This window comes from Pseudopipra pipra, chromosome 1 (genome assembly GCF_036250125.1).
Source record: "Pseudopipra pipra isolate bDixPip1 chromosome 1, bDixPip1.hap1, whole genome shotgun sequence".
Taxonomy (NCBI): Eukaryota; Metazoa; Chordata; class Aves; order Passeriformes; family Pipridae; genus Pseudopipra; species Pseudopipra pipra.
Window position 1 is genome coordinate 93466363 of NC_087549.1, and position 13367 is coordinate 93479729.

General features: G+C 38.8%; 1 protein-coding gene across 1 annotated transcript in view; it reads left to right on the forward strand.

Moving 5' to 3' along the window:
• Positions 1-13367, forward strand: part of CDKAL1 (CDK5 regulatory subunit associated protein 1 like 1) — a 411527-nt gene that overhangs the window by 382715 nt on the left and 15445 nt on the right. Inside the window, exon 15 of the mRNA XM_064665704.1 lies at positions 1486-1650. Within this exon, the coding sequence (XP_064521774.1) occupies positions 1486-1650 (165 nt within the window). The remainder of the gene's footprint in view (positions 1-1485; positions 1651-13367) is intronic.

A 13367-nucleotide genomic window follows, 5' to 3' on the forward strand; every position in this document is an offset into this window, starting at 1 on the left:
ATCAAGTAATTTTAAGGAACTTCAGTTTCAGCATCAAAGAATTAAGATATATTAATGTGATCTTTGAAAAGCTCTCCTCAGCTCTAGAGAGGCCACATCTGGAGTGCTGTGTCCAGTTCTGGGCTCCACAGTACAAGTGAGAAAGGGAGCTCCTGGACCGGGTACAGTGGACAATGGTAAAGATGATTAAGGGACTGGAGCATCTCTCTTATGAGGAAAGGCTGAGGGAGTTGGGCCTGTTCAACCTCGAGAAGAGACAACTGAGAGGACACCTCATCAGTGTATATGAGTATCTGAAGGGAGGGTGCCAAGAAGGCAGAACTAGGCTCTTCTCAGCGGTGCCAAGCAATAGGACAAGAGGCAACGGGTAGAAACTGATGCACAGGAAGTTCCACCTGAACACGAGGAAGAACTTTTTTACTGTGTGGGTGGCTGTGCACTGGAACAGATTGCCAAAGAGGTTGTGGAGTCTCCCTCACTGGAGATATTCCAGAAATGTCCTGTGCAGTGTGCTCTAGGATGACCATGCTTGAGCAGGGAAGTTGGATCAGATGACCCAGTGTAGTCCCTTCCAACATGACCCACTCTGAGATTCTGTGTGTGGATGAGCTTCAAGTACATGTGATTAAAAAAATTCCCATGATTCAATTTTTCACTGTAAACACTGTAAAATATTTCACCAAGAAATAAAAAATAATTTCACCAAGAAATTACTCCACTTTTCTTTTTTAACTACTTGTCTATTTTAGAGCCTTTTTAAAGCCTTTTTTACTCCCTTTATTCTTCCAGCAAAAAATATCACTCAAGTATGTTGGACTCTTTCTTTTGTAAGACACATGAGCTAGGAATATCTGTTATGTGCTGCTTTTTTTATGAAATGGGACTTTCTGATATCATGATTGTGCAAATTCAGAAAAGGATGGCATTAGTTGCTGACCCAAGAAATGCACTCGTCCATTTTTACAGGCATTCATTGTCAGTCATGCATCTCAGCTGCAAAGGTTCTGCACAGTCAAAATAAAGGCTTGTGCAAAGAGAAACAAGGGCTTGTGCAAAGAGAAACAAGGGCATAATTTCTGTCCAGAAGCATTTACAGACTCAAAAACATTTTTTAAAGAAGTGTTATGGCATGGACATGAAAACAGGAAGCTTTACAGGCTATTAGAACTGTGTACTATGAGTACCCTTGGGAACTGTTTGGGTCTGGATTCAAAAGCTGCAGTTGAGGCCCAACTTTCTCATCAATCAAAAAACAGGACTCACAGTTGGAGTTGAAAAATGCTGAGCTAACACTGCAAAGCTCTTGAAGAATGCAAGCTGGAGATCTTATTGGTCAATGTGGCAGGGTCTATAGTGTATGCTGATGACTAATATTTTAAAGTTTTAGGATTTTCTCTGATGTTTATCATCTGTTTTCTGAGTGGAAACTGGAGACTGATGTTCCTTGTGGTATTTAGTAATTATGTCTTTATCTTTATTTGAAAGGTCCTTGTGCCAAAGGATCCTCTGTTGATGGGTAAGATGGTAGAAGTGAATATTTATGAAGCTGGAAAACATTTTATGAAGGGGCAACCAGTGTCAGATGCCAGAGTTCACACTGCATCCATCACCAGACCATTAGCAAAAGGAGAAGTTTCTGGTTTAAGAGAGGTGAGAAAAAGACGTTTTCTGCTTTGCTACACTGGTAAATCAACAGCTGTTCAAGCAAAATGATTCCATGCTATGTATCTGTTATCATTTTATAGTTCCCATTTATATATGCACGAAGCTTTAATCTTTTATGACAGATTGAAATTTGAATTCAAAATATGTTTTTACTGATGTCCATAGCTTTGCTGACTATAAAGGTGATAATACACTTGTTTCTTCTTTCAAGGTGCAAGATGGGAAAAGAACTTACTAGAATTGAAAAGATTTAACATCAGTAACTCAATGTATTTCAATTTAGAGGAAGGATGAATCAGTTTTCTTTTCTTTACCTAACTGTTTTTTAAAAAATGTGTGTTGATTACATGTCTATTAAAACAGGTCAAAACACAATTCAGAGATTCAAAATTAATTGATGGGTAGAGGTATGGAATATTTACAATATATTTTGGAAAAAGGTCAACATGTGATTTAGTCATGTAAAGAAAATGAAACTCTTTTAAAAAGAGATCTGATCCTTATTTTACACCTCAGTAGATATGACTGTTAGCCAAGTATTCTCATACGTTTCATGGAGCTCTAGTTGTAAAAACTGATGGAGTGTGAAATGAAAATGTGTATCACATTTCTAAGCATCATTTGATGTCCTTTCTCCAGCACTGTTGTTAGGATCTCCAAAAATATGTAGCACATGGAAGAAGGATAATTGGCAGTTTATCAGCCACCTTACTGCTTTTGCAGTAAGTTGCTGACAAGTATTAAAGTATATACATATCCTTGTTTAAGTTCTAAGTACTCGTATTTAAAATACATAATCAAGACATACCTTAGGTGACTAGTGTTAAGCTAAGCTCCATAGTCTCTTGAATAAGCCTGGCTATGGAAGCATAGAGCAACAAAATAATGCATTCTCTGTAATGCACCTACTGTAATGTGTTCAGCAGATCATGAAACTTAAGCACATTGAATACTGTCCGTGTGTATGTGTATATTGGCCTGATAAGGGTCTGTAAGAGGAAAAAACAGCCAAAGCCCTCAAATTGTCTGGTCGAGCTACATAGCTATTTAAACACAGCTGATTTTTTCATCAGGACATTTTTCTTTTAAATAATCTGCTGGAATAGAACCAAGACTGTCATTAAACTGAGTACGTGCTGCCAGAAGCTTGTAGCATGGTGACAAGCAGGCAGACTCTTGACTGAAATTTTTTATGGTAAAAATGAGAGATAAAATTATTAAAATCAAGAATACTGATAATTTCCGTAAGAACTCATTGAGATACATAGATCTGGTCCTGCCCTTTGAATAGGTATGAACAAGTAATGGAATGCACCAGTTAATGGCTGCAGCAAGCAAATGATAAGGCAAATTGCTTTTTATGACTTTTGTGGTTACCAGTGCTCCTTCAAGGGAGCATCTTATTTATGTTTGGTCCACTGGAAATGTTTGGAACTTTTGCTTTATGGAAGAAATAGAATCTCGGTACTTCAGTAAATGGAATGTCTTTTGTACATGGAAACTGCAGCTGAAAGCTTTTAATCACACTTGGCCAATGTATAATATATAGAACATGAACTGAAACTCTTAGTGGGAAGTTCCTCCTGACAAATCGTATATGTAAGCAGCAAATCAGGACCTTTCTTTAGGTTTCCAGGAAAAAAAGTAATTTTATCACAAAAGTTAATGTGGGCTTCTGGCTGGGTGCACGATGTTCTTTGGGTTGTTCTGTTTGGTTGTACTGCTGGGAAACATTTCCTGCTAGGTGTGCTCAAGACATATAATTCTAACCAAAGGTGCTATAAACAGGATAAAAAGGGCAACGTATGTCCTATGAGCCTTTTATAGCTTGTTATGGGCACAGGTGACAGGATAGGAGAAGATGAAGGAGGCAAATCAGAATGTATGAATTCAGATACTCATTCAAAAGTAGCCAAATATCTTGGATCTTTAAAGAGATCTCAAGTCTCCGCTAGATTTTCTGCAGCATGCAGAACTGAACACTTCAATAACTTTCCCCCTGTGCACATAAATGAACAAGAATTAGGGTCTACTTTACATTCCCAGGCTAGAAAGGATGAGTAGCCAGCTGCCAGCTGACTCTTTTAAAACCAGGCACATTTCTATTGTTCAGCACAGATATAAACTGGGCAGAAGCTCTTTTAGGCAGCAACTAACATCCTGTAACTGGTATGCTGTCTGAAGTGCTCAGGAAGTTTCTAGTGGACTTCCAGTGTCACCCCGTTGATGCTAGGACTTCCTCTGAACTGCTTTATGTTTGCTGGTCCATGATGAGAGCTAGTTCAGAGAAGTACACGAATTTAATTGTAGATTGAGGTGATCTAGATCAAAAGAATGAGATAACAGGCCATACTGCAGTAAAACATTCCTATGCTTCAGTCTTTTCCCATTCAAGAAAGCACTTGGCTCTTTCCTGACCCTGTGTATTGCTGGGGCTGCAGTGCATACCTTACAGTTCAGCATGTTGTGCAGGTACTGTGATAAAGAGGGATAGATTGCCAAGGACTGTTACGTGGTTGTAGACAGTCTGCAGCAGTTTAAAATATACTATTTTTGTAGTTTATGCTAGGCATCACTTGCTATTATTAACAGTGTCTTCATTAGCTTCATTAGGACACAGTAAAATCTGCACTTCTCTCTAATGAGGAATGTTCACAGAAAGAGTGAAAGCTTTCAAATCTGTAGCTTTTAAGGAAATTAATCATATGGCTAAAAAATAAAGTTATAAAAATTGAGAGCACCATAATGTGAGGATGTTAAAGCCAGTCACAAATGGATGCTAAGCACGAAAATGCTTCTGTAGATGCTGTGAGGAGAAGTACCTCCAAAAGATCAGAGTTTATCTGCAGCTGTGTGCTCTCTTTCTCATCATACACGTCCCTCAATAATTTTTAGTTTAGAGGGAGCACCACAAGCAACGTGGGCATCTGAAGGAACAATGGTAGGTCTTTTTCTTACCCTTTTGACTACATGACTGTGGTGGCAAATTGGTGCAAAGAAATAAAGTAGGTTGCCAACTAGAATGAACAGATTTGCCTGAAAAAGAGGGAATGCAAAATGCAAAAATACAATGGACAGTTTAGAGATTCCATAAAATATTCGCACATTATATATCGGTAACAAATAAGGAGGCAAATATTGATAGAATTAATTCAGAGTATTTCTAGCATATCTTTTTTCATGCTTTTCCAGTGTATGAAAAACACAGTTAATGCGTATATCCATTAGTGTGTTAATGATGTAGAATGTCTTATGGTTATTATATTCTTTAAGGCAAAAACTGTGACTAAGTAGATGGGCTTTGAGTAAGGTTTTGACATTCAGTAATGTTAGGCTCTGTGGCAGAATTTGGGACAGGAAGGACAGAGGAGTCTTAGAATCAGCAGCTCAGGTTAAAAAGCTGTCAAAACAATCAGACTTACCAACTGAGTGGTAAGTAGGAAAATGCACAGATATTTGCCAGGATGTTTTGGTGCTTTTTTTTAATTTGAGAATGCTTTCTTTATAAATGTCACTCAAAAGGGAATGATGTCTCCAAGTTACAAAATTTTACAGGAGGGCTATTTCGGGGGGGGCAAACACATTCAGAAATTTCATTAACTCAGATCTTCTGTAGATTTTTTTTGTTTTAAAATGTGCATTTGCTGATTCAGTAATAAAACCATGTTTAAAAGACATATATAGCAGAGAATATATGGGTGAAAGTTGAAATCAATCAAGCATGGACACATGCGTAAAGGCATTTTTAGATTTGGTTCTAGTAAGTCTAACATAGGATGTATGTGAACTGGGCATTTAAAATGGTGACAGTAACATTAAAAATGAACATTCAGAGAAAGCAAGCATGTTACAAGTTACTAGCTGCAATTAAAAATATCGGTGAATAAGTGTTTCAAAGCTTAGATCGAGAATCAGTTCTACTAAGTTTCACGGGAAAAAAAAGAAGATGTAAATGCTGCAGATGTGATACCCTTTCATTGATGTAGGCTTGGAGTTGACAAATCATTAAGGGCCTACTTCAGCCTTTTAAGATTCAGAAAAGCAATTTAGCATGTCTTCTCTGTTTGTAAGTGCTTTGGTAAACTTGTCTTTGAGATTTTGGAGATGGGTTTGCAATATACATAGTACTGAGTATATTATCACTGGGTAAATGTTTTTGAAAAGTCAGCAAAGTGTGTCAACCGTAGGAATGTAATCTAATTTTAAAAAAACATTTTAATATTTTTATTAGTTTTATTTGGCCATGCTTAGGAATCTTGACAGTTTATCAGAAGCATAAAATAAAATACCTAATAAATGTATCCTTTTGACAGACAAATGTTTGCCCAAACCTAATAACTGAAAAAAAGTAAGAATCTGCAAGAATGTGATCTCTTGATAGAAACAGAAATAGAGTGTGTTATACTGCTGTCCTCCAAAAATAATTCTAGTTGTTTACATATGATCCGTGACTAGAGGAGAAAAAATACTGTAAGATCATAAATGTATGAAGAAGAGACCAAAGGGGGATAAAAAGAAAAGAATTCTGCAGTACTGCTACCTGTCAGAGCTGCAATGCATTGCCAGAATCAAAGCCCTATAAGTCTGAGGACCTTTGGTGGGAAATTTTAATCAGATGGAAAATTAAGGCAAGAGGAAAAAATAATTTTAACAGGCTATTTAATTACATAGTCAAGATTATGTTCATAATTCCTGTTTCTATAAGACATCTATATCTGACTTTCTTTTCAAACAAATACAGGCACATCTTTGAGTTTTCTGTTTTCCTTTGGTTTATGTGATAACATTCTCTTCCTCTGCAATCAACATCTTCTGAGAGCTTCCATTTGCAATATCTCTTTTAGTGAGTCTGGGATCGTGGTGCACATCTCGATGGCTCCCAGGCCATGGTCATATCCACAGCTGGCCTCTTAAGCTAATAGCTATTCAAGTCATTGGGCTCTTTGCAGTAAATGAGAAATGAGCTACTGATTTTCAGTTAGCAACCAATTATTTGGTTGTTCTGCTTGTTGCTGGTTTTTTCCTCATCCTGCATGCATTTTTTGGAGTAGGTTATTATGGTATCGTACTTCTGGATACTAATGAAGAAGCTTTATGTTCCTGATCTTCCAGGTAGCCACAAGTATGTTCTAGTTACATTAGCAAAAGATGACCTCTAAACATTACCCAGCCTTTTTTCTGATGTTAGAAAACAGAAAAGATGCATATATCAAAGACTTCTTTATAGGCTGCCAGAAAGAAAATTCAACAAAGCATAGCTTAAAGGAAAGTCTCTGATCTCAGGTAGAAAGGGTGCTTCACTTGCAGGCAAAACAAAATGGAGAAGGGGGAAGAAAATATCTTCTCCTGGAACAGAAATGAAAGAAATCATGTCAGAATTGAAATCTCTGTATTGGAAACTTCCTTCAAGGACTTGGAAGGAAATGTGGAAGATGTGCATTAATTATTAAGGACAGTTTTTACATATGCTGGAGTTTCAAAGTGGTGGAAAATCTGGTTCCTGAACAGGAAGTAGAGATTAGAGATTTAGGAAAAAAAGAATGAGGAAACAAATTTTAGATCAAAAAATGGCATGGAGGTGTGAGGAGAGGAACCTTTCATAAAATTACAGAAGCAGAAACTGTATAACATATGAGTAATGGTAATGAAAGATTGGAATTTCCAAAGAAGAAATATAAATTAATATAAAATACACCTTCTGCCTCTCTTGGAAAGCTACTTTACAAAGGGATCTTTGTATCATGAAGTCCAAGAAGGGGCAATTTGAGAAACAAGTGGGGAAGTTTCTATTTAAGAGAAACATACTGACAAAAAAAAAAAAGGTTTTCTATGTAAAATCATTTTCTGGTAATGCTTTATGAAAATGTCGTGTGCTATTTGGTGCTCTTCCGTTCTTAGGAGCATACCTTTTGTTGTCTCAGTTGCACTTTCTCCCTCTTTTTGACACCCCTTTTGTGACACCAGGCTGAGTGGTTGGCACCAAACTGAGTGGTGCAGTTGTCACAACTCTAGAATGGGATTCCAGCCAGAGGGACCTGGACAAGCTCAAGAAGTGGGCCCATGGGAATCTCATGAGGTTTAATAAGACCAAGTGCAAGGTGCTACACCTGGGTTGGGACAACTTCCAGTATCAGTACAGGCTGGGGGATGAATTAATCGAGAGCAGTCCTGCTGAGAAGGACTTGGGGGTGCTGGTGAGTGAGAGGCTGGACATGAGCCAGCACTGTGTGCTTGCAGCCCAGAAAGCCAACAGTGTTCTGCAGCATGGCCAGCAGGGTGAGGGAGGGGATTCTACCCCTCTACTCTACTCTGGTGAGACCCCGCCTGGAGTGCTCTGCATCCAGCTCTGGGATCCTTGGCACAGGAAAGACACTGACCTGTTGGATTGAGTCCAGAGGAGCACCACCAAGATGATCAGAGGGATGGAGCACCTCTCCTATGAGGAAAGGCTGAGAGAATTGGGCATGTTCAGCCTGGAAAAGAGAAGGCTTCTGGGTGACCTAATTGTGGCCTCCCACTACCTGAAGGGAACCTACAAGAAAGATGGGAAGCGAATTTTCGGAAGAGCATGTAGTGACATAACAAGGGGCAATGGATTCAGACTGAAGAAGGGTAGGTTTAGGTTAGATATGCAGAAAAAGTTCTTTACTGTGAGGGTGGTGAGGCACTGAAACAGGTTGTCCAGTGAAGTTGTGGATGCCTCATCCCTGGAAGTGTTCAAGGCCAGGCTGGATGGAACTTTGAGCAACCTGGTCTAGTGAAAGGTGTCCTTGTCCACAGCAGGAGGTTTGGAACTAGATGATCTTCAAGGTCCTTTCCAACCCAAATCATTCCATGATTCTCAGAAAGAACGGATTGTAGTGCAAGGCATACAAGTAGATAGTGCTTTTGCATGTCTTAATCTGTTTTATTTAATGTGTTACTTCTGTTCCCTGCTGGTTGTATATAGAGGTCATAAAAGATGGTGTTAAATCCTTCTTAATTAATCTTTTTTTCTTATGTTTTCTTCAGTTATTTCATGAAGGTCACTATAAAGTTAACATAATAAAAGAGATGTTTCCTTTTGAAGAGTAGAACTCAGTGCCACCTATGGATGTTTTTAAAAAGAACCTTCAAAAGTCTCATTTTTTCCTGGAAAAAGAACAAAAATTTTTAATCTGATGTTCCTTAGATGCAGATTTTTGTGATCTACACATTATCTGCATGCCGTGTTGGTGGTGTTTATTTGGAGGGTTGAGTTGACTTGAATTTTTCTTCTACCTCAAAACCCAACATTTCTCAGTTTAGAATCAGAAATTTGGGATGGATTATTTCTTATGGGTAGAATAGATTTTTCTTGCTGGATTTAGATAAACACTGAATTGGATCACATGAAGTGGTTGGGGAACTTTAATCAATGCTGGTCCTTAGGAACATAATTAGCAAATTTACATAACAAACACTTGAGATGCAGGTCAGCCACCTTAGGTCATGGGTATGGGCAGGATGACCTCTCAGCTTTGTTTCCAGCCTTATCTTCTATAATTCTATGGACATTTTAATTAAGCCAACAATCATTTGAAGACAAGAAAACTGGAATAAAAGGTAATGCATTGATCCGAGACATTTCTCTGCACTGGTTAGAGGGCTAAAATACGTAGAGGTGATTTAAGGCAGGAAACCCAAGAGCCAGCATAAGACTTTCACCAAGCAGTTTTATCCTGAGGTCTTTAATTTAATGGGCATGTGTCGTGGTTTGGACCTTGTTTTCCCCAGAGGCTGAAAAGTGGTAGACCCCAAGGGGTGGAAACCTCTGGAAGTTTTGAAGTTCTACCCAATGGGCGCTCCTGCAGAAATGTCAACATCTCACAAACAGACCGGAAGAGAAGAGTTGTAGTTTTGGGTTGTTGTAGAAGAGGTGGCCATGTTGTGAGCCACGAGGAAGGGGCTCTGGGCCCCTCGGGCCCTCTGGGGCCTCCCAGCCCCTGGCTGGGGGGCTGCAGGGACCTGGAACAGCATAAAGCTGGGCTGGGTGCCTGTAGTTATGCCGGGAGACGTTTTTTCTCCATGGGCGCAGAACAGCAGCTGACACTGACCAGAGAAACGGTGGCAGAGAGCCAAGAGATAAGAACCAGAACTGAAGGAGCAACAGAAACATGCAGCACCACAGAGAAGACTCCTGGAAGACAGAGCCAGGAGAAAGAGAGCCAGCAGCTGAGAGACAGAGTTTGGGGTAAGACTGATACCAGATTCCCCAAAACTCCCTTGGAGACCCTCTTGGAGAAGAGGGACATGGACTCCTATTTAGGAGAAGAGTTTTGGACATGCAGCACCAGAGAGAGAGGAGCTGAGAAGCTCAAGAGACGTCCCAGAGCTGGACTGGGACGGCCAGATGGAATGCGGGGGGAGTTGACCTTGGCTCCTTCCCCCCCTTGCACTGCTGCCTGAGAGGCAGTGGCACAGAGGCCCTGCAAGCAAGGAGCTGAGTCTCCTGAAGATACCAGACAGTCACGAAGACCCCCCTGTGTCTTCATGATATGACGTGGTGATACGACCTTGTCTGGGGTTACGAAGCCCACGGAAGACCCCTCGGGTGAGGCGATGGGGCCGGGGGAGTTTGATACCTCCCTCGTTGAGTGCTGGCAGAAAGCCAGCAATCAGCTGCTGCATGTGGAGAAGACAGAAAGAAACCTGCTGCCTCAGAAGATGCTGCTGCTGCTTGAGAACTGGAAGGGATCTGTCCTTCTTTCCCTCCTGGACTTTTATTTGGAGGGGAGAAGAGATCTGATCATTGTAAATACATATGTCATGGTAGAGATAGTTGCAATCGTGTGTATAATGTGATATGGTATTTATTTGTACAGTCACTGTAATATATTCCCTTTCCCCCACTTTGAGTCTGGTGTGTTTTGTCTGGAAAAACCCATCTCACATTAGGTTGAGATGTGGGAGGGGGGATGGAAATAGGGAATTGGATTTGGGGACTATCTCAAACCATGACAGCATGTTGTCTTTCTGCCCATCCCTCTGGCAGGGCTGAATTTCAACTACAGTGATCAAAGCTCAGCTGAAACAGCTCTTATTACATAGCTCCTTTTCAAACAAATGCTCACTGAAGTCCATTTCAGGTGAAAATATCTGAACTTTAGTTTGTTTACTTTTAATTTCCTCAACAGACAGTGTTATTTGGCTGAATGTCACTGTTTAATCACTTTAAATCACATAATTATGTTAATCCTGTGCAGTGCATGCAGTAAATGGAAATAGTAATGGCTGGGATGATTCAACTTTAAGTCATTTTCTGGAGAATAAGAGAAAGTTAAACAGAAGTGTTCTCCCGCTTCTGCCTCCAGAAGTAAAACTCCAAGTGCTAAAATAGTTCTGCCATTTTTGTGTATTATTTCTCATACTTAACCTGCTGATGCTGCACTATAGGATGAGGGGGTGGGTTCTGCTCTCTGTTGGCATAGGGACAAACTGGAAGTGTGTAGCCATGGTAATTTTAACTACTTGACACTCCCTGTAATATTTAGGAGCTCCTTTTAAAATATTTTTTCCTTTTAATCACAGCTCTAACAAGCAGACTCTTTGGAAAGAAACAAAAGGTATTTGTTTTTTTAATAATACTGTATTATTTAATGTACCAGGTTATAAGTTCACTAAGTTTTAATTGGCTTTCAGGGAAAAATGTAGCAGCCACAACTTTTCTCAATTTTTATGTTTTTTTGGAGGTCATCTACTTCCAATTTACAAAAGTCATTATAGGTTTGACTTTTATACCTCTCCAGTAGAGTTTAATACAAAGGTAGGCAAAGGATATTCAGTCTGTGTGTACATTTTATCTCTGCTTGTAATGTTTAGTCATCCCTTTAGTACTCTTTAGATCAACAAAAAGCGCACACTGGCAGTATTTCTCTCTCAATTTCTTCCCTCTCTCTCCTTTTCCTGCAAGCAAACACACAGTCAGAGGCATCAGATATTTTTGTCTTGGATGAATATTATTTCTATCTGTTCCTCATCTATTGAAGCTATAGTCATAATAGTCTTTCTACGTGAATACTTGAATGAGACAGCATGTAAAAGGCACATGGAGCCTGTGATATAGCTTTCCCCATCACCAAAGGTCAGTAGGAGGTTTGATTTTACACATACCAGGTTCTGGAATGTTCAACTTCAGCCCCTTAGAATTGTATTTGTTGCCAGAACCATTTTGGTCAGATGATTCATTACCTTTGAGATCGTTTTGAAAAGCAATAAAAATTACAGACTTGAGATTAATCTATTTTTTATGTGAAAACTGTTTTTAAAGTGTATCTCATTTCAAAGAAATTAACAAGCCACATTAAAGGTAAACTGGAGTCTTCTGTATCCTTTAATATTATTACATGTTCAGAATTTTTATTGAATTCTGAGTACATTAATGGCTTTCTAATAGTCTAAAATCAACATTTGTGTTCTTACTGACTCCCTTTATGATAATGAGTATTTACTAAGATTTGTATAAATTTTGCAAACAGCTTTTTTTTTTATTCTGACAAATCTATTGAAACACTGTTGAACTGATCCAGCAATATTAGGATTAATTGTGAGTCATAGTAGGAAACCAAGATCCATTTGTAATCATAATTTCCCAGTCAGACTTTTATAATATTTGGATATAGTGATCTATGTTTGTGCTTTTAATATACTTGTAACATCAGATAAGAGTTTTTTTGTGGTGTCAAGGGTAATAAGATAGAGAAAAGGGGGAAAAGGCTTGTCATTAAGAGAAAGAAACAAATTTTTTAAGGTTTGTCAGTACTAAATTATAGTTGGAGAGATATCGGCGTATAAAAATATATAGCAGTGACTATATCTTTGACTGAAATTGAATTACAGTTGAGTAATAAGGATGAGATTGTATTTGGTGGCTACATTGGAGAAATGGTATCTTAAAATATTCAAATACCTTATTGCAGTGAAGTGGATGTGAAATTCAGAGCCTTAAATTTAGTCCACCAGGAATATACTCCTAGTTACACTAGAATATCCAAAGAACTTACTGTGGCTGTTGAATATGTTTGAATGATTGCATCCTCAAAGACAGTCCACAGAATGCTGTAGCATTTATGTAAGCTTAGAAAACTAGTACTTGTTCGAAGGCTGCATACAGTAACTTTGTGTTTATGCAGGCTGTATTCCATATCAAGTTTAACATCCAGTCTGAATCCTTTGTCCTGTAACCAGATCAAAGCCTTTATCATGCCATTAGCCATTAAAGCATGTTGTTGCAGTTTTACTGGACCAAAAAACAACAGAAATAAACCCTTGCCCTCCTACTACAATCTCTCCCCCTAAGATATGTTTAAAGGAGTCCTCTCAAACTGCAGGAGGCATAATTGCTTTAAAAGTTTGCATTCTCTCTCTAAGAAACTTGGCTTATTGCCTTTTAGTTTTCACAAGACCTGACTCTTAAATTTGACCTTAGGATCAGTTCTTATTTGTAGCCAGTTCCAAAGCAAGCTGTTCCTGTGGGCTTTATCAAAGACCATTAAGTAAAAGAAACAGAAAAATTACCGATTATTTAAGTACTTCATTTAAGACAGCTTTACTTGTGGTTAGTGTACAGTACACTAGTCTTGATAACCTTCCTCTGACTACTTCCCATTGTGTATTTAAATTACTTGAAGGCTTTCCCCCACCTGTAATTTCTTATTTCAGATGTTAGAAGCTTTCTTCAAAGG